The sequence below is a fragment of the Scyliorhinus torazame genome, chromosome 6, assembly GCF_047496885.1.
Source record: "Scyliorhinus torazame isolate Kashiwa2021f chromosome 6, sScyTor2.1, whole genome shotgun sequence".
NCBI classification, from domain to species: Eukaryota; Metazoa; Chordata; class Chondrichthyes; order Carcharhiniformes; family Scyliorhinidae; genus Scyliorhinus; species Scyliorhinus torazame.
In genome coordinates this window covers 164,303,185-164,325,030 of record NC_092712.1, presented here as the reverse complement: position 1 = coordinate 164,325,030, position 21,846 = coordinate 164,303,185, and the positions used below count along the sequence as shown (strand labels likewise).

Genomic DNA, 21,846 nt, shown 5'->3' with positions numbered 1-21,846 from the left:
ACCCCACCCAGCCCTTTTGGACACTAAGGGCAATTTAACATGGCCAATCCACCTAACCTGCACGTCTTTGGATTGTGGGAGGAAACCGGAGCTCCCGGAGGAAATCCATGCAGACACGAGGAGAATGTGCAGACTCCACACAGACAGTGACCCAGGCCGGGAATCGAACCTGGGACCCTGGAGCTGTGAAGCGACAGTGCTAACCACTGTGCTACCATGCCGCCCAATTTCACAATATCACTAACTATTTTAATCAAAGTACAGACTATAGCAAAAATTATTTTAGAATGCTCTGGAAGATAAAGACACATTTTGGATGGAAATTGATCTTTGTATCTAGCTGTTAACTCTTGTAGTGAGTGATCTGACATTCAGAAACTCTTTATATAAAATCTTCTGATCCTTATTCATCATCAAATCTATTTAAATGACAACTCCCCTTAAGGTGCACTTGATCGTTTCAGAAGAGGACAAAGTGCACATTAATCTTAGCAACTCAATCTAATGAGTAATAACTATTTGTTGAGAAAACAAAGGCATCTGATGCAAATAATTTGTTGCTGAAAGAAACTAAACCTTTAACTTTCATATCATTCAACACAGCAGTAATTAACAAGAGTTTTATTATATGACAACTGATGTAAGGTTACATACAAAGCGATCTAACTTCCATCGAAACCACCATTCATGAAGGGATCCCTGCCATTCAAATAGCGTTGAAATTGGCCATACTGAAAATGCATTTTCAAAATAACTCTGAAAATAAACAAAAACAAAAATAAATTAGAGATTAAGCACAGTATTATGCGGTTAAGCTGAGAAATCACATGGTGGAATTAATGTAAACCTCCCTCTTTGCTGGGTGAACAAATCCTGTGTCTCAAAGTTTGGCTGAAAGATAAAGAGTCATTACAGCACAGGAGGCCATTTGGCCCACTGCGTTCATGCTGACTCTCTGTAGAGAAAGCCAGTCAGTCCCATGCCACTGCTCTATCCTCAGAGCGCTGAAAGTTTAATTTCCTTAAGTATCCATCCAATCTCTTTTTGAAATGATTAATCGTCCCTGCTTCTACCACCTTGGTAGGCAGCAGGTTCCAAGTCATTGCTATTCCATAAGACATAGGAGCAGAATTAGTCCACTCGGCCCATCCAATCTCCTCCGCCATTCAATCATGGCTGATATTTTCTCATCCCATTCTCCTGCCTTCTCCCCATAACCCCTGATCCCTTTATTAATTAAGAACCTACCTATCTCGGTCTTAAAGACACTCAGTGATTTGGCCTCCGCAGCCTTCTACGGTAAAGAGTTCCACAGATTCACCACCCTCTGGCTGAGGAAATTCCTTCTCATCCCAGTTTTAAAGGATCGTCCCTTTAGTCTGCAATGGTGTCCTCTGGTTCTAGATTTCCTACAAGTGGAAACATCTTCTCCACGTCCACTCTATCCAGGCCTCACAGTATCCTGTAAGTTTCAATAAGATCCCCTCTCATCCTTCTAAACTCCAACGAGTACAGACCCAGAGTCTTCAAACGTTCCTCATATGACAAGTTCTTCATTCCAGGGATCATCCTTGTGAACCTCCTCTGGATCCTTTCCAAGGCCAGCACATCCTTCCTTAGATACGTGGCCCAAAACTGCACACAATTCTCCAAATGGGGGCTGACCAGAACCTTAGACAGCCTCAGAAGTACATCCTCCTCTTGACATGAATGCTAACATTGCATTTGCCTTCTTAACTGCCGACTGAACCTCCACATTAACCTTAAGAGAATCGTGAACAAGGACTCCAAAGTCTCTTTGTGCTTCTGATTTCCTAAGCATTTCCCCATTTAGAAAATAGTCTATGCCTAAATTCCTCCTTCCAAAGTGCATAACCTCACATTTTTCCACATTGTATTTCATTTGCCACTTCATTGTCCATTCTCCTTGTCCAAGTCCTTCTGCAGCCCCCTTGCTTCCTCAATATTACCTGCCCTTTACAGATCTTTGTATCATCTGCAAACTTAGCAACAGTGCCTTTAGTACCTTCTTCCAGATCATTAATGTACATTGTGAAATGATGTGGTCCCAACACAGTCCCCTGAGGCACACCACTAGTTACCGGCTGCCATCCTGAAAAAGACCCCTTTATCCCCACTCTCCGCCTTCTGCCAGTCAGCCAATCCCCTATCCACGCCAGGATGTTACCTGTAACACCATGGGCTTTTTATTTAACAGTCTCCAATGCGGCACCTTGTCAAAGGCCTTCTGGAAATCTAAATAAATCACGTCCATTGGTTCTCCTTTGTCTAACCTCGTTACCTCCTCAAAAAACTAACAGATTTGTCAGACACGACCGCCCTTTGGCAAAGCCGTGCTAACTCAGTCCTATTTTACCATGCACTTCCAAGTACTCCTAGATTTCATCTTTTTAAAACAAAATATTTATTAAAGTTTTTTAACACAATTTTTCACCCTTACAAACAATAACCCCCCCCCTCATAACAAAATAGCAAGAAATCGCACATAGCAGCCCCCCCCCCCCACCCGCTACAGGTTGCTGCTGCTGCTGACCGACCTTCCTCTAACGCTCCGCGAGATAGTCTAGGAACGGTTGCCACCGCCTGTAGAACCCTTGCGCAGACCCTCTCAAGGCAAACTTAATCCTCTCCAGCTTTATGAACCCAGCCATGTCGCTTATCCAGGCCTCCACGCTGGGGGGCTTCACCCCCTTCCACATTAGAAAGATCCTTCGCCGGGCTACTAGGGACGCAAAGGCCAGAATACCGGCCTCGTTTGCCTCCTGCACTCCCGGCTCGTCCACTACTCCAAATATTGCTAGCCCCCAGCTTGGCTTGACCCGGACTTTCACCACCTGAGATATTGCTCCCGCCACTCCTCTCCAGAACCCCTCCAGTGCCGGGCATGACCAAAACATATGGACATGGTTCGCCGGACTCCCTGAGCACCTTCCACATCTGTCCTCTAAGCCAAAGAACCTACTCAACCTCGCCCCCGTCAAGTGCGCTCTGTGAACCACCTTAAATTGTATCAGGCTGAGCCTGGCACACAAGAGGAATTAACCCTACCTAGGGCATCAGCCCATAACCCCTCCTCAATCTCCTCCTCCCATTTACTCTACAGCTCCTCTACCAGCGCTTTCCCCTCTTCTTCCATCTCCTGGTATATTGCCGCCTAGATTTCATCTTTAATAATGGACCCTAAAATCTTACCAATGACCAAAGTCAGGCTAACCGGCCTATAATTTCCCGTCCTCTGCCTCCCTCCCTTCTTTTTTTAAAAAATATGTTTTATTGAAATTTTTTTCCCAAACAACAATTTTTCCCCTCTTACAAAGCAAACGCAACAACAATACACAAGTAACAAAACCCCTTTATCTTTGACCTAAACTAAACTAACCCCCCCCCCTGGGTTGCTGCTGCTGCTCATCTGTCTTCCCTCTAACGTTCCCCTAGGTAGTCGAGAAATGGCTGCCACCGCCTGGTGAACCCTTGAGCCGATCCTCTCAGGGCAAACTTTATCTGCTCCAGTTTAATGAACCCCGCCATATCATTTACCCAGGCCTCCAGTCCGGGGGGTTTCGCCTCCTTCCACACAAGTAGGATCCTGCGCCGGGCTACTAGGGACACAAAGGCCACAACGTCGGCCTCTTTCGCCTCCTGCACTCCCGGCTCTTCCGCAACTCCAAATAGAGCGAACCCCCAGCCTGGTTTGACCCGGGCCTTCACCACCCACGAAATCACTCCCGTCACTCCCTTCCAATACCCTTCCAGTGCCGGGCACGCCCAAAACATATGTGCGTGGTTTGCCGGGCTCCCGCCACACCTCCCACATTTGTCCTCCACTCCAAAGAACCTGCTCAATCTTGCTCTCGTTATGTGTGCTCTATGTAGCACCTTAAATTGAATCAGGCTAAGCCTGGGCCTCCCTCCCTTCTTAAATAGTGGGTACATTAGCCACTTTCCAGTCTTTTGGGATGCTTCCTGCCTCCAGTGTGTCCTGAAAGATCATCACTAATGCCTCCACAATTTCCTCAGCTATCTCTTTTAGGACCCTGGGGTGTAGTCCAGGTACTCGCTGCTTAAAAAAGTTTCCCCTCACATTCCGCTGCTTATCTTGCACAAAATCTTAAAATCTGTATCTCTTAATCCTTGCACCACCAGCAAGTTGGAACAACCTTTCTTTGTCTCCCTTATGCAAACCTTAAGAAGTATTTTTGTTGGATTTTCACATTTTGTTTCACAACTCATATGTTGTATGTTACACTGTACATCACCACGCCAACCAGACCAAAAAAAACCCAAAACATAACAAAAATGAGCAAGAAATAAAAGGTAAAAAAGACAGATGTCAGTACCGATATTCAGATACAGTTGCTTCCCCTCCTGCTGTGGCTGGGTCCTCCCTTTGAACGCTGCACCTTTGCTGCAGTTCCCAGTTTGGCCCGGGCGCAGATTTACAGGTGTCTATCTACAGGTTTAGTCCCTTGTCCCTCTCTAACTCCTTGTGTGACTTTGCCCCCCCTGCCGCACTCGCTCCTTCCCTCTTTCCCCCCCCCACTTTCCTACCATTTTTATCCCATGACTCGCTTGTGTCTCCCCCCTCCACTCTATTGTTTGCTGGCTGGTTCTTCCTCCCATTTTTCCCTGGTCTTGTCCAGGGGGGAGCGTACCTGCTCCAGCAGTGGCCCGTACAGGTCCCCCGTTTCCTTTCCCAACGTCGCCTTCGTCCAGGAATTCTTTGAAAGGGTATCTGCGAATATATTGTTGTTTCCTTATTGAGGAGGTTTTTGACCTGTATGTGTTTTAGCTCGTTTCCATTTGGCAATTGGAACCTCTCCGTGAGTTCCCCAGGGTCGTTACTCTGTCGTCTGTGTACATGTCCCTAACCGTCAGTGTTCCCTCTGCCCATCTCCACCTTTTGAAGGCAGTGTCCATTATTGCAGGAGTAAACCTGTGGTTGTTGCAGATGGGCCATGGTGGACATTTCGGTTAGGCCGAAGTGTTGCCTCACCTGGTACCACATCCGGAGCGTGGCTATTACCACTGGGCTTCTTGAGTGCTTGGTCAGGGGATGAGAGTGTGGTTGTGAACCGGGCTTGGAGGGACGTTCCTATGCAGGAACTCTTCTCCATCTTCACTCATTCTGCTCCCGGTTCCTTCACCCATCCCCTCACTCTTTCTGCTGTGGCTGCCCAGTGGTAGAACAGTAGGTTTGGTAGGGCCAGGCCGCCCATGTTTCTTTTCCTTTGGAGGACCTTCTTTTAGATCCTCAGGTTTCCCCCCTCCCTTTGTTTGAGGGCCCTCCAAAGTGGCTGTTTGCGGTGCCTTTGTAGTCCTTGCCGCCATGTGCAATCGGTCGTAGCCAGCCTAGTGCTCTTCCCCCTCCCGCCCATCGACTTTCCCACTGGGTCTGTCTCTCTCCCTCCATTTGCCCTCTCACTCTCTCCCCATCGTAGATGTGCTGCGGCAGCCCCCCCCATATGCTCATACTTCCTTGTGTTAGCTCACCTGCTATTGTGGTGATGATGGCGGCATCGCCCCCACCACGGGATCAATCTATACCTCCCCCAACCTAGTGCCCTTACCCGCTTTCCTCCTCACCGCCTCCTTCGTCTTACTGCTTTCATCCTTTCCTTTCTGAGAATAAATGTCAAATTTGAAGATGACGCGATTCAGTCCCACCCAAATAGTCTCTACATTTTTCGTTAACCGATACAATGTGGTGTTTGGTTCAATGCTGGTATCGTTGCCTTCTTAGTCCATGCTTGTGCATGAATTCATCTGCTTCCGACGGTGCGGTAAAATAATACTCACTGCCCTCGAAAGTCACCCAGAGCTTGCCGAGGTACAACATCCCAAACCACACATTGTTCTTAGAACGAGACGCCTTGGCTTTGTTAAATTCCATCTAGCGTTTGGCCAGGTCTGCCTCAATATCCTGGCACACCAGAATAGTGTCCCTCCCATTTACAGGAATGTGTATGTCTTGCCCAGTTTAAGATCTTCTTCCAGTCTTGGTACAGTGCAGTTTTGCAATGATGGCCCGTGGCTGTTCCCCGGTCTCGGGCTTTGGCCAGAGTGACCTGTGGGCTCTAACCGCTTCTGGGGGTTTGGGGAAGATTTCCCCTCCAACCAGTTTTCCCAGCATCTGGGCCACATACTCAGTAGGGTTGCTGTCCTCAGTGCGGAGGCATTGGCTGAAGAGTGACATCCGGAGGAGACCTAGATGGATCATCCACTTGGCACTTCTGGCTGACGATTGTTCCAAATGCCTCAGCCCTGTCTTTTGCACATTGAAGATGGGGATATTTGTGGAGCCTCCTCTTCCAGTGAGTTGTTTGATTGTCCACCACAATTCATGGCTGGATGAGGCAGGACTGCAGAGCTTAGATCTGATATGTTTATTGTGGAATCACTTAGCGCTGTCTATTGCTTGTTGCTTATGCTGTTTGGCACACAAGTAGTCCTGTGTTGTAGCTTCACCAGGTTGACACCTCATTTTTAGGTATGCCTGGTGTTGCCCCTGGCATGCTTTCCTGCACTCTTCATTGAACCAGGGTGATCCCCTGGCTTGGTGGTAATGAGAGAGTGGGGGATATGCCGGGCCATGAGGATGTAGAATGTGGTTGAGTACAATTCTGCTGCTGCTGATTGCCCACAGCGCCTCATGGATGTCCAGTCTTGAGTTGCTCGATCTGTTCCAAGTCTATCCCATTTAGCACAGTGGTAGTGCCACACAACATGATGGAGAGTATCCTCAATGTGAAGTTGGGACTTTGTCTCCACAAGGACTCCACTTCTACCGATATTGTCATGGGCAGATGCATCGATAGCAGGCAGATTGGTGAGATGAGTTCAAGTATGTTTTTCCCTCTTGTTTGTTCCCTCTCCACCTGCTGCAGTTTCAATCTAGCAGCTATGTTCTTTAGGCTCTGGCCAGCTCGGTCTGTGGTAGTACTACTGAGCTACTCTTGGTGATGGGCATTGAAGCCCCCCACCTAGAGCATGTTCTGTGCCCTTGCCACCCTCAATGCTTCCTCTAAGCGGTGTTCAACATGGAGGATTCCTTGCCCCTGATTAACCTGAAACCATGAGACTTCATGGGGTCCAAGTCGATGTTGAGGACTCCCAGGGCAACTCCCTCTCGACTGTATATATCATCCACCACCTCTGCTGGGTCTGTCCTGCCGGTGAGACAGGACATACCCAAGAATGGTGATAGTGATGCCTGGGACATTGTAAGGTATGATTCTCAGAGTATGATTATGTTAGGCTGTTGCTCGACTAGTCTGTGATGCAGCTCTCCCAACTTTGGACTGTGGTCCCACTGCCTTGCACCTTCCGATCTCTGAAATCTCCTCTAATCCCTATTCCACAAATTCTGGTCTCTTGGGCATCATTGATTTTAAAACTCATCGATGACCAAGCTTCTCGTCAGTTACCGTTATAATTCCAGATGTGACTGTGAAGCGCCTTTGGATATTTTATTATGTTAAAGCTGCTATCAGAGATGTGATTGAGTCGAAGAAGAAAATCCTGAAAATGGGGGAGTCTTGTGAGTGAGTGAAGCGATCAAGTGGGGGGAGAGGACATATGGTGGGGGGTGGCTCTCCAAAATGAGGAGATTTTAAAATATTTTCTTTGAAATTGGCCTGATTTATTATTTCATTGGCATTTGAAGAAATAACCCAGAGATTTAGAACATAGGACAGTACAGACCCTTTGGCCCACGATTTTGTGCCGACCATTTATCCTAATCTAAGATCAACCTAACCTACACCCCTTTAATTTACTGTTATCCATGTGCCTGACCAAGAGTTGCTTAAATGTCCCTAATGACCCTGACTCCACCACCTCTGCTGGCAGTGCATTCCATGCACCACCACTCTCGGAGTAAAGAACCTACCCCTGGCATCTCCCCCATACCTTCCTCCAGTCACCGTAAAATTATGTCCCCTCGTGACAGCCATTTCCGCCCTGGGGAAAAGTCTCTGGCTATCCACTCTATCCATGCCTCTCATCACCATGTACACCTTTATGAAGTCACCCCTCTTCCTTCTTTGCTCCAGTAAGAAAAGCTCTAGCTCCCTCAACCTTTCTTCATAAGACATACCTTCCAGTCCAGGCAGCATTCTGGTAAATCTCCTCTGCACCCTCTCCAAAGCATCCACATCCTTCCTATAATGAGGCAACTTGAACTGGACACAATATCCCAAGTGTGGTCTAACCAGGGTTTTATAAAGCTGAAGCAAAACCTCGTGGCTCTTAAACTCAATGCCCCTGTTAATGAAAGCCAATATACCTTACGCCTTCTTAACAACCTTATCAATCTGTGTGGCAACTTTGAGGGATCTATGTACATGGACCCCAAGATCCCTCTGTTCCTCCACACTTCCAAGAATCCCGCCTTTAACCCTGTATTCAGCATTCAAATTTGACCTTCCAAAATGAATCACTTTGCATTCATCTAGGTTGAACTCCACCTGTCACATCTCAGCCCAGCTCTGCATCCGGTCAATATCCTGTTGTAACCTGCAACAGCCCTCAACACCACCAATCTTTATCTACAACTCCACCAATCTTTGTGTCATCAGCAAACTTACTAACCCACCCTTCCACTTCCCCATCCAAGTCATTTATAAAAACCACAAAGATCAAAAGGTCCCAGAACAGATCCCTGCGGGACACCACTGTTCACCGACCTTCAGGCGGAATAATTTCCATCCACTACCACTCACTGTCTTCTTTCGGCCAGCCAATTCGGTATCCAGGCAGCCAAATTTCCCTGTATCCCATGCCCCCTAACTTTCTGAATGGGCCTACAATGGGCAACCTTATCAAATGCCTTACTGAAATCTATATACACCACATCCATTGCCTGACCTTCAGCAATGTGTCTCATCACATCCTCAAAGAATTCAATGAGGCTTGTGAGGCATGACCTGCCCCTCACAAAGCCATGCTGACTCTCTTTAATCAAACTATGTTTTTCTAAATAATCATAAATCCGATCTCTCAGAATCCTTTCCAATATTTTGCTCACCACAGACGTCAAGACTGACTGGTCTGTAATTCCCAGGGATTTCCCTATTCCCTTTCTTGAACAGGGGAACAACATTTGCCTCCCTCCAATCATCCGGTACTACTCCAGTGGAGAGTGAGGATGCAAAGATCATCGCCAACGGTGCAACAATCTCCTCCCTCGCATCCCGTAGTAACCTTGGATATATCCCATCAGGCCCCAGAGACTTATCTATTTTGATGCTTTTCAAAATTTCCAGCACATCCTCCTTTTTAATATCAACCTGTTCGAGTCCATTAACCTGGTTCACGCTGTTCTCCTGAGCATCAAGGTCCCTCTCTCTAGTGAATATTGAAGCAAAATATTCATTTAGGGCCTCCCCTATCTCCTCAGACTCTCGGCACAAGTTCCCTCCACTATCCCTGATCGACCCTACTCTCACTCTGATCATCCTCTTATTTCTCACTTAAGTGTAGAACGCCTTGGGGTTTCCCTAATCCTTCTCGCCAGGGCTTTTTCATGCCCCCTTCTAGCTCTCCCAAGTCCATTTTTGAGTTCCTTCCTGGCTACCTTGTAACCCTCTAGAGCCTTGCTTCCTCAACCTCACGTAAGCTTCCTTCTTCCTCTTGACTAGACGCTCCACTTCTCTCGTCATCCAGGGCTCCTTCACCTTACCATTCCTTCGTCGTCTCAGTGGGACAAAACTATCCAGCACTCGCAGCAAGTGCTCCTTAAACAACCCCCACATTACTGTTGTGCATTTCCCCAAGAACAACTTTTCCCACTTTATGCTCCTCAGCTCCCGTCTATTAGCAGTATAATTACCTTTCTGCCCATTAAATACCTTCCCATACTGTCTGTTCCTATCCCTCTCCATGGCAATGGTAAAGGTCAAGGAGTTGTGGTCATTGTCACCGAAATGCTCTCCCACTGAAACATCTGACACCTGGGCTGGTTCGTTGTCAAGCGCCAAATCCAATATGGCCTCCCCCCTGGTCTGCCTATCTATATATTGAGTCAGGAATCCTTCCTGTACACACCTGACAAAATCTGCTCCATCCAAACCATTAAACCATTTGCACTAAGGAGGTTCCAATCAATATTAGGGAAGTTGAAGTCACCCATGACAATGTTTCTTCTGCACCATTCCAAGATTTTGCCCAATCTGTTCCTCCATCTCTCTGCTGCTATTGGGGTGTCTATAGAAAACTCCCAATAAAGTCACTGCTCCTTTCTTGTTCCTGACTTCCACCCATACTGACTCAGTAGACAAACCCTCAACTACCTCCTTTTCTGCAGCTGTGAAGCACTCCCTAATTAACAGTGCTACTCCCCCTCCTCTTTTACCTCCCTCCCTATTCCTCTTAAAACATCTAAACCCCGGAACATCTAACAACCATTCCTGCCCCTGTGAAATCCATGTCTCCGTAATGGCCACAACATCGTAGTTCCATGTACTGATACATGCTCTAAGTTCATCTCCCTTATTCCTGACACTCCTTGCATTGAAACAGATTTAATCATGCAATATGTATATTATTACCACTCATTGGAAAAGTGTGGTAATAACAAAGTCAAAACATATTTAATGGCAACTCCTTCAAACTGACCAAATTTCTACACAATAATTTGTGTCCAATTTACTGTCGGTATACAATACTTTAAACTCTTAGGAGAAGTGGACTGTCTATCCATAGTTCCACACTCCATGGGTCACAACATACATAAATGATTTCTCCAGCTAGCTACACAGCCAAAAATATTCTTTACCTATTAATCTCAGAATAATCACTCAATGCCCAGGTTCTTCTTCACCAAGCAGTTGAACCTTCCCGTTTCCCCCCAAAGCAAAAACAGTCCATCAGTTTTACAAAACACTTTGATGCCTGTTTATTGCAAAGCCATAAACAACCATGCGATTCTTTTCTAAACAGTCTGCCTGGATGAAGAGGATTCCAACCTCTTTAAAACAAATGATCTTTTCTTATAAAATGCTGACTTTTCCAGGAACAGAAGTGACCAGTCTTTACATTAACCCTTTAAGGGACAGTGTCATTTATAAAACACATTCTTCCAGAATTTTCTTAGTCCTTGAAGTTGAACTGGTTTCATGATAAAAGCATTTATGAAAACTCTCTTCATCTTGGTTTGAAAACCCAACACTTGCTGGATTCAATCCTGTCCTTCATAGCATTTACATTGTGCCAGGAATTCTATACAGGTGGTGAAAACTAGGCACAGATAGCCAGCAAAAAGGGATGTTTCCTTAAAAATAACCTGACTCACAGACGTAGCACATTTTTCCCACATTATCAAACATCCATTTATGTCTTTGGTATATCACTTGCTTTAAACATACTCAATGGCTGGGATTTCCCAGCCCTGTAGCCTCCGGGATCACCCTTCTGCCGCAAGTCAATGGACCTTTAGCTAACTCGCCACATTACTTGCGGTGGGTCCCGCCAGAGAGAGGCTGGAACATCCTTTCCAATGACTGAGCTTCCATAGCTCTCCGAGATGGAGAATGCCAAAGATTCACAACCCAGAGTAAAATACATTTCTCCTCAGCTTGTTGAAAATGTCTTCCCCTTGTTTTGATGTCCCCTAGTGTCCCCTAGTTCTAGACTCCCCAACCAGGGGAAACCTCTTACCTGCATCTACCCATTCTATCCCTTTAAGTATTTTGTTTCATCTCTCATGCTTCCAAACTCTTAAGAGAATTCTGCAATGTGCTGTTTCACCTTGGGTTCAGGGTCTGGATGGTGTTTCATTAGGGTTTGCCTATTTTCCGAAGAAAGGTACTTTAGTCTGTAATTTGTAAAAACCATTCTTGTGTATTTACAGATCCAAATACAGCTCCTCTATACGAGGTTGTACTTCTGCTTCCCGCCAAACTTCGATTACTTAATCATGTAATTGCAAAGACATGAGGGACCAGCTGCCCAGAGAAGGGAAGACAGTGGAACAACTGGAGGAGTTTTTGGAGGTTATTCAGGAGGCACAATAGAAAGTCGAGGCAACCATGGCTGACAAGGGAAGTCAGGGACAGTAAAAAAAAAACAAAAGAAAAAGCATACCAGATGACGAGGATAAGTGGGAAGTCAGAGGATTGGGAAGCCTTTAAAAACAAGCTGAGGACAACTAAAAAAGGAAAAGGGGGGAGATGATGAAATTGGTGTAAGTTCGCTAAAAATATAAAAGATTGCAAGAGCTTTTTTCGATATATAAAAGTTCAGTGAGAGGCAAGAACTGGACCACTGGAAAATGAGGCTAGAGAAGTAGTAATAGGGACAAAGAAATGACAGAGGAACTTAGTAGGTACTTTGCATCAGCCTTCACGGTGGAAGACACCGGTGGCATACCAGAATTTCAAGGGGGGCAGAGGTGAGTGTTGGGGAAACTGAAAGGCCTGAAGGTGGAAAAGATCAACTGGGCCAGATGGACTACACCCCAGTATCCTGAAGGAGATAGTGGAGGAGATAGTGGAGGCACTGATGATGACTTTTCTGGAATCACCGGAGGCAGGAGGGTCCCGGAGGACTGGAAAGTGGCTAATGTAACATCCCTATTAAGAGGGGAGGGAGGCAGAAGACAGGAAATTATAAGCCGGTTATAGCCTGACTTCGGCCGATGGTGAGATTTTAGAGTCCATTATCAAGGATGAGATTGCAGCATACTTGGAAGTGCATGGTAAAATAGGGCTGAGTCAGCAAGGCTTTGTTAAGGGAAGGTCATGCCTGACAAATCTGTTAGAAGTTTTTGAGGAGGACACGAGAAAGTTAAACAAAGGAGAGCCGATGGACGTGATCTGTTTGGATTTCCAGAAGGCCTTTCACAAGGGGCTGTACAAGAGGCTGCTAAATAAGATGTTTGATAAATAAATAAGATGCTAAATAAAGAAGATCCACATGGTGTTAGGGCAAGGTACTGGCATAGATACAAGATTGACTGACTGGCAGAAGGCAGAGAGTGGGGATAAAGAGGTATTTTTCAGGAAGGCAGCCAGTGACTAGTGGTGTGCCTCAGGGGTCAGTGTTGGCACCACAACTATTATAATAATAATATTTAATGATCTGGAAGAAGGAACTGAGGGCATTGTTGCTCAGTTTGCAGGTGATTCAAAGATATGTAGAGGGACAGGTAGTGTTGAGGAAGAAAAGAGGCTGCGGAAGGACTTAGACAGGATAGGAGAGTGGGCAAAGAAATGGCAGATGGAATACAATGTGGAATAGTGTGAGGTTATGCACTTTGGGAGGAAGAATATAGGCTTAGACTATTTTCTAAATGGGAAAAGGCTTTGGAAATCTGAAGCATAAAAGGAACTTAGTTCAGGAGTCTCTTCAGGTGAATATGCATGTTCAGTTGGCAGTTAGGAAGGCAGATGCAGGGACTTCTGGTGGCGGCCATGGAGTGAGTGGTTGCGCACAGAGCAGCTCCGGCTTGAAGCTGTTGGGGTTGGCATTTTTTTTACCCGTTAGTTGGGTAGTTTCAGTAGAAAAGTGGAGTGGAAAGTGTGGGAGACGTTCTCCCCTGGAATGGCATGTTTACTGGCTATCAGACCCGGCAGAAGACAGTGAAGGACCTGGCTAAAGTGCTGGAGGAGGCCTGTGACGCAGCACCAATGGTGAGAATGGCGGAGGGGGAAGGGTTGTCATCAGTGGGAAAGCCTCAGATGGAGCAATTGATGAGCTTCTTCGAGGAGGAATTTCAACAGCAGAGGAAGGAGATGTACAATGACTGGTCAAAGGCGATTGGGAGAGCAGTGGCACCTCTTCGCGGATTGCTGGATTGGGTGGAAAAGTGCCTCAAAGCGCAAGGGTCGACGATACATGAAGTGGAAAACGTCGTGACCGACCAGAGTGATCATATCGTGTCTGTGAAGGTGGGGATCCTGGGGGTCTATGCAAATCACTGCGTTTGAAGGTGGAGAAGCAGGCGAACAGGTCCAGACGACAGAACTTGCGGATTGTGGGGCTGCCAAGGCGTGGAGGGAACGAGCGCCACGCAGTGTGTGTCAAGGATGTTGACCAGGTTGGTGGAGGAGGTGCTGTTGGACAAGGCCCCAGAGATCCTTGAGGCAGAAGCGGAGCAGGCGAGTTGCCGCAGGCGGTGATTGTGCGGATGCACACATTTTTTGGACAAGGAGATGATCTTGAGGTGGACCAAGGCAAAGTGTGTATGTGAGTGGGAGGGTAATCGAGTCCAGATTTACCAGCACATTGGCGCGGAGGCATGTGGGGTTCAACAAGGCCACAGCAATGTTGTATTGACGACAGATTTGGTTCGAGGTGTTGAGCCTTCGGGCAGGAGTCACCATGTTAGCAAGCAATGCTAGTAAGTGGGAGTGTGCTGGAGGAGGAGGCCACGAGTGCTGGCCAGGTCCAGGGGGGCGGAGAAGAGGTGCAAGTCTCCACTAAGAATTGTGACATACATAGAATGTCCATGGGTTAAATGGACCGGTCAAGAGGTCCCGGGTTTTTGCACATCTGAAGAGTTTGAGAGCGGAGATGATTTTCTTGCAGGAATCGCATCTCCGGGTGAAGGATCAGGTTAGGCTGAGGAAGATATGGGTGGGACAAATATTGCACTCGGGGTTTGAAGTAGAGGGGGGTGGCCATTCTGTAGAGCAAGAAACCAGATTTGTGGGAGCCAAGGAGGTATGAGATCTGGGGAGGGAGGTGGGGTGATAGTGAGTGGGGTGTTAGAGGGGACGCTGGTGGTATTGGTCAATATTCATGCTCCTTGGTGGGACGACGTGGGGTTTGCAAAGAGGGTACTAGGGGCGATTCCAGACTTGGATTTGCACCAGCTGATCATGGGAGGGGATTTTAATTTTGTGATGAAGCTGAGGGTGGACAGGTCGATCCCCAAGTGGATGGGAAGATCGAGGGTGGCGAGACAGCTGGGAGGGTTTATGAACAGAAAGGGGATGGTGATCCGTGGAGATTCAGGAATCACAGAGGGAGGGAGTATTCCTTCTTCACGCATGTGTACAAGGTGTACTCTGGAATCGATTGTTTTGTGGCGAGTCGGGCGGTGCCGATAGGGGTGGAATATGCGGGAACTGTGATTTCGGACCCCGTGCCACATTGACTGGATGTAAGGCTTCGTTTGGGGCAGGTGCAGAAGCCATGGTGGTGGTTGGATTTGGGACTTCTGGCGGACAAGGCATTTTGTGAGGTGAGAGTGGCGATTAGGAACTATGTGAAGCTTAAACAGAATGGGGAGTTGTCGGTGGCCATGTTCTGGGAAATTATTATGGTAGTGGTCCGAGGTGAGATTATTTTATTTAAGGTAGTTAGGGATAGGAGTAGCGAGAGGAGCACGAGCAGCTGTTAGATGAGATAGTCAAAGTGGATAGGAGATATTCGGTGGCCTCAAGATGAAGAGTTGTTGGCAGAGAGGAAGAGGTTGCAAGGGCAGTTTGACAGGCTGACAATGGGCAAGGCAATGGGGCAGCTGCAGAGGTTGAGGGAGGTTCAGTATGAGTATGGAGAGAAGGCGAGTCATATGTTGGCCCACCAATTGCGGTGTCAGGCAGCGTCTAGGGATATTTTGCATGCAAGGGTGGAGAAGGGGAGTTGGTGTCGGGTCAGAAAAGATAAATATACTCAGGGGGTACTATGAGAAGTTGTAAAAGGCCGTGCCGGGAGAGAGATGGAGGATATGGTGAGGTTTCTGGATGGGTTGGGGCTCCCAGAGCTGGAGGAGAGGAAGAAGCAGGCATTGGAGGAACCGTTGGGGCTGAGGGAGTTGTGGGTGTATTTGGGGAATGCAGTTGGGGAAGGCCCCAGGGTTGGACGGATTTCCGACGGAGTTTTATAAACAGTTTGCAACAGAGTTGGCCCCCCCACCTGTTGGGGATGTTTAGTGAGGCAGTGGAGATGGGTGAGCTGCCAGTAACGTTGTCTCAGGTGTCGATTTTGCTGACCTGAAGAAGGGGAAGGAGCCTCTGGAGTGTGGGTCCTACAGGCCCATCTCTTTGTTGAACACAGATGTGACAGCACCGGCGAAGGTGTTGACTTGTAGGTTGCAGGGGTGTGTGCCAGAGGTGATCTCTGAGGACCAAACGGCTTTTGTGAAGGGTAGGCAGTGTCCACCAACATTAGGAGGCTGTTGAATGTAGTTATGACTCTGTCAGGGGGGCTGGCACCGGAGGCTATTGTGTCTATGGATGCGGAGAAAGCCTTTTTAGGGGTACTATCGTTTAAGGTGGTAAGAGAGCAGTTTAGGGATTTGGGGATTCAGGTGACGCCCGGTAGGCCATAATGCACAGGTGTAATGTGATGCCGTTAGTGGAGGGGGTTAAGGGGGATCTCAAGAGGTGGGATGCTTTGCACTTGAGGTTGGCAGGGAAGGTGCAGGTGGTAAAGGTGAATGTGCTGCCATGGTTCCCGTTTGTCTTTTAGACCTCGTCAATCTTTCTCCCGAAGGCCTTCTTCTGGAGGGTGGAGGCACTGATTTTGGAGTTTATATGGGCGAGGAAGGTACCAAGGGTGAAGAGGGCACTGTTACAGAGACAGAAAGGGTGGTTGGCACTCCCAAACCTGATGATTACTGGGCTACGAATGTGGGGAAGTTGTGGCATTGGTGGTGGTTTGTGGGGGAAATATCGGTGCTGAGGCCACAGTGTGGGAATCTCTGGTTTAAGCTGGGGGTGGGATGTTTGGGAAGTGGAGGAAGGCGGGGCTGGAGCGGGTTAGGGATATGTTCTCGGAGGGGCAATTTGTGGGGTTGGACAAGCTGCGGGAGAGGTTTGTTTAGGGACATACAGGTCTGGGACTTGTGGCGGACATTCCCTTGGTTACTGGAGCATACACTGTTGAAGCAACTGCTGTTGATGATTTGAGGGAGGGTAAGAATGAGGACATATGCCAGTGGTTGGGGGAGGTGGGCAAGGTACAGGTGGTGAGGATAAAGCCCAAGTGGGAGGAGGAATGAGGGAGGGAAATAGGATGGAGACTCGGGTGTGAGGCAATGTGTTGGGTGAAATCAACCACCTCCTGCACAAGGATGAGCTTAATTCAGTTCTGGGTGGTGCACAGGGTACACACGACTCGGGCGAGGAGGAGTGCGTTCTTCCAGGGGGTGACCAATGGGGGTGAAAAGAGTGGGCGGGGGCCGGCAAGACAAGCTCACATATTCTGGGGTTGCGAGAAGCTGGAGGGCTTTTGGGAGGTGGTGTCTGGGCCGTTATCCAGGATAATGGGAGTTGAGGTCAGGCCAGACCTTATGGTGGCGATCTTTGGAGTTTCAGAGCAGCTGGAGCGGAAGGGGGTGATGTTGTGGCCTTCGCCTCTCGAATTGCCCGGCATAGGATCCTGTTGAATTCGTGGTCAGAGACACTGCCGGGTATGGAGACCTGGCTGGGGGACTTGTATGGCTTTCTCCGGCTGGAGAAGATCAAGTTCAAGTTGAGGGGATCCGAAGAGGGTTTCAAGGTGCGTTCATAACTTTATTTGCGGAACTGTTTGGCACTGGGGGGGTGGGGAAGAGAGAGAGGCAAATGCAATGTTAATTTCCATTTCAAGAGGGCTAGAATACAAGAGCAGGGATGTACTGCTGAGGCTGTATAAGACACTGGTCAGACCACATTTGGAATATTGTAAAGAAGTTTTGGGCCACGTATCTAAGGAAGGATGTGCTAGCCTTGGAAATGGTCCAGAGGAGGTTCACAAGAATGATCCCTGGAATGAAGGGCGTGTCATGAGGAGCAGCTGAGGACTCTGGGTCTGTACTCGATGGAGTTTAGAAGGATGAGGAGGAATCTAATTGAAATTTACAGGATACTGCGAGGCCTGCATAGAGTGGAAGTGGAGATGTTTCCATTCGTAGCTGAAACTAGAACCTGAAGGCACAGCCTCAAACTGAAGGGACAATCCTTTCAAATTGAAATGAGGAGGAGTGTCTTCGGCCAGAGGGTAGTTAATCTGTGGAACTTGTCACAGAAGACTGTGGAAGCCAAGTCACGGAGTGCCTTTAAGGCAGAGAAAGATAGTGACGTGATGAATAAGGGGATCACGGGTTTAGGGGAGAAGGCAGGAGAATGGGGATAAGAAACATTTCAGAGCCATGATTGAATGGCGAAGCAGATTCGATGGGCCTAATGATTTAATTCTGCTCCTACATCTTATGTTCTTATGCCTCATCAACCAACTCAGTAACCTGTTTCCCCCTTTGATCCCTTTAGCCCAAGAGCTATATCTAATTTCTTAAAAACATACAATGTTTTGGCCTCAACTGCTTTCTGAGGTAGGGAATTCCACAGGCTCACCAATCTCTGGGTGAAGAAATTTCTCCTTAACTCAGTCCTAAATGGTCTACCCCGTATCCTCACGTTTCTGGAACTTCACCCAGAGGCAGGCCGGGCACAGCACCCCGAACTTCACCCCCTTCTTGAAGAGGACAGCCTTGACCCGATTAAACCCGGCCCTCCTCTTCGCCAGTTCTGCACCCAGGTCTTGGTACATCCGAAGCTCGTTCCCTTCCCAGATGCACCTCCTCATCTGCCTCACCCACTGAAGAATCTTCTCTTTATCTAAAAAGCGGTGCAACCAAACTACCATCGCTCTTGGTGGCTCGCCCGCTTACGGAGTCCACATCAGCGCCCTGTGCGCTCGGTCGAGCTCCAGGGGTCAGTCATAGGCCCCCTCCCCCATCAGCTGTTCCAACATTTTGGCCACATACGTGCCAGCTTCCGCACCTACGATACCTCTGAGCATCCACACGATCCTCAAATTTTGCCCTCGGAGAGGTTCTCCAGATCCTCCACCTTCTCCTTCAGCCTCTTCTGGGTCTCCTGCATCACCCCCACCTCAGCCACCAACGAGGCCAACTGCTCCTCGTGCTCCCCCACCGCCTGCTCCACTTTCTGGATCGCCCGGACACCAGCCTCTGCTCCATTCTCTCAATACCTGCTTTAACTGACTCCACCACTTTGGCCAGCTCCTCCAGGGCCTCCTTCCTCTGCTGACTCAACTTAGCATTCAGAAATTCCACCAACTGCTCCGTTGACCACTGGGCGGTCAGAACAGGCCCTCTGCCCTCCCCCATCTTATCCTGTGGTGCACCGCGAAGACTCGCCTGCTCCAACAGCTCCTTTCTTCTCGACCCACTTTAGTTTGTGGATCCATCCGAAGACTCATGACCTTCAGAGAAAAAAAATTCTCATCGGTCTTAAATGAGTGACCCCTTATTTTTAAACAGTGAAGCCTAGTTCTGGTTTTCTTACAAGTCAGCTATTGTGGGTCCAGTAGTTTCATTGTCATTGTCATTCATTTTTGTCTCCAATAATTACATTCCCAAGGATTTTTAAAACCTTCATCAATTTTCCAGCCTCAATTATTTCTTTATTCTTGAATAATGTTTCTAGCATTGTAGCAACAATTCGTACAGACCATGGCAACAACATACCAGAGTGAATTAAATTTTTACATCTTTGTTTTAAGTTGAGAGCAACAGACAAATTATGTATTATTTTGATGGTGACATCAAAGCACACCACGTCCAACTCTGGTAGGCCATTACTATCCATGTGGCATAAGTTACTCAGCCCACTAGTTAGCGCATAATGTGCCCAGCTTCAATAGATTTAGATTTATTGTCACGTGTACTGAGGTACAGTGAAAAATATTGTTCTGCGTACAATCCAGGCAGATCGTTCCATGCATGAAAAAAAACATAGGACATGCGATAAATACATGTACGTGGCTTGGGGGGTGCCACAAGCCACAATGTAAACACATAGACGTAATAAACAAAAAATGTTAATCCCCTTTCTCCATTTAGTAATTAAAACTGAGTAAACTTACTCACCATGATAACTCATGTCAAATCATTAAGCTTCTTCCTGCACTGCATTCATGATCTTGGAGTTACATTCTTGGCATTATTTCTGCTGCCAGTTCCTCTTGAGCATATGTATGAAAACCAATCCCCCCATCTCCCCCTCACTCCACCACAGATACAGGATGTCTCTCTTTCTCTTCACATCTCACATGAAGACCCCCATTGCATTGCCAGAAAACATTGCTGCATACTCTCTCACATGGTCAGCATTCCTCAAAGGATTACAAGTTTTTAAGTAACTCTCAGCACATCTTATAGCCACTCATGATAAGACTTCCCTTCTGGTATGTGTAGCTAATGAATCATGCAGGTAGCAGTGCTGCCTTTAGCAATAATATAAAACAGCAGCCAGCAAGAATTTTACATGCGGCTTGCAACTCAATAAATGGATCTGGGTCAATTGTATACCACCTCCAAGGCCATTTTCAGGAATTATGCAATTTAATCCCCAGGATCTTCACTGTCAATACAGAATCTAAAATAATCTGCAAACATGACCAAATAAGATGATACTTTGTATGGAAAGATTTCCATGATTTGTAAGTACAGCTCGAAAAATCTAATTTGACATAAAAAGTCACAAAACTGGAATCAACTGCAACTAAATTCAATTAAATATTACATTTGCATTACACTTGACAAGCCTAGTTCTCGAAGGAATTGCTATTGTTCCAACCTGAACATTATTGAAATCTTAATGGGAATCCCAAAGTTAGATTGATTGCCTGGTTTTTAAAAAAATAATAATTTGATCATTTTAGAATGAATCACTTTGTGAAGCCTGATGGACAACAATGTTTTTTAAAACTAGAATGTGAAAAATGGTACATGCAGAGAGGCAATAGATCAAGTAAGAACACACCACTGATTATAAAACTAATATACTTAATTCCTTCTATTCTACCAGGAAAGAAAAACAATGAACTCTTCATTTTCCTAATTTTTACCCTAAAGACTATAAGCACTAACCTGAGAAGTTGCAAGTAGGCATATACATAAAAATAAACCAAGCAGTTTGAACACCACCTCCCAGTAGGGGGAACAAGAACCTGAAATAGAGAGAAATTCTGTATTAGATCAGTGTACTAATAAATTTAGATTATTGTAGAACTATAAAAGACTGTGAAAGCAGATACAGAACTATAAAATAATTCCATGCAGACACGAATATGTGGCGCTTAATTGGTACAATTGGCTAACTTGAAATTAAATCTGAGCATTTACCTTGCATATAACTTAAAGATATTTTGTGAGAGAATAAGTATCATTGAATAGTTTCCCCTCCCCTTCCTCCACCGCCACCTGCACGATCTCCGGAGCCAATTTTATTGTAGCAAGCCCGTTTCAGAATTCAAGAATATTCATTTTCAATTTGTAGCTATTATCTGTGAATGACATTATGTATTCCCCAGGGGCAGAGCATTCTAATTTATTGATTCCTAGTAATTCAAATCTGCCAGTTACCATAACTGGTCTTTGGATCATTGTTTCATCTCCAGTGAACCAGGAAGTGTTTGTTAATTGACATTACACTATTTTGGGACTTGTGCTTCCATAACACAATCTCCCTGCGAGAAAAAAGGCAATGTTATGTATCTGCTATGCCTATAGTTACTCGCATGCCCTTCCCACTAATAGGTTCAATATTTTTTTTTCATATAATGTGTCGGGGAAAAAACATTGCAATTTATTTATTTCAACATAAACTATTTCTATACCATTTTCATCTTTCTTGCCAGTTTGAGGCCAAATGCCTAGAGTCACATAGATGACCATGAACCAGAAAGTTACTAATGGAACAAAATAATAGAATTGATATGGTCGATCCATCACGAGGCACAGCACCACCACCAGGAAATTCAGACGAAACAATATCTGTAAAATATGATCAGTAAATCAGAGATTAGTTTCCAGCACAATGTCAAAGTTAACACGCTGCAGCCATTAATCATCATTTGGAGACAATTTCAATA

At 46.6% G+C, this 21,846-nt stretch overlaps 1 protein-coding gene across 1 annotated transcript in view; it reads right to left on the bottom strand.

Moving 5' to 3' along the window:
- The window catches only part of casd1 (CAS1 domain containing 1), a 179,347-nt gene that overhangs the window by 13,570 nt on the left and 143,931 nt on the right, over positions 1-21,846 (bottom strand). Inside the window, exons 13-15 of the mRNA XM_072509039.1 lie at positions 21,592-21,748; positions 20,843-20,922; positions 655-756 (exon numbers count right to left, since the gene is read on the bottom strand). Of these exons, the coding sequence (XP_072365140.1) occupies positions 655-756; positions 20,843-20,922; positions 21,592-21,748 (339 nt within the window). The remainder of the gene's footprint in view (positions 1-654; positions 757-20,842; positions 20,923-21,591; positions 21,749-21,846) is intronic.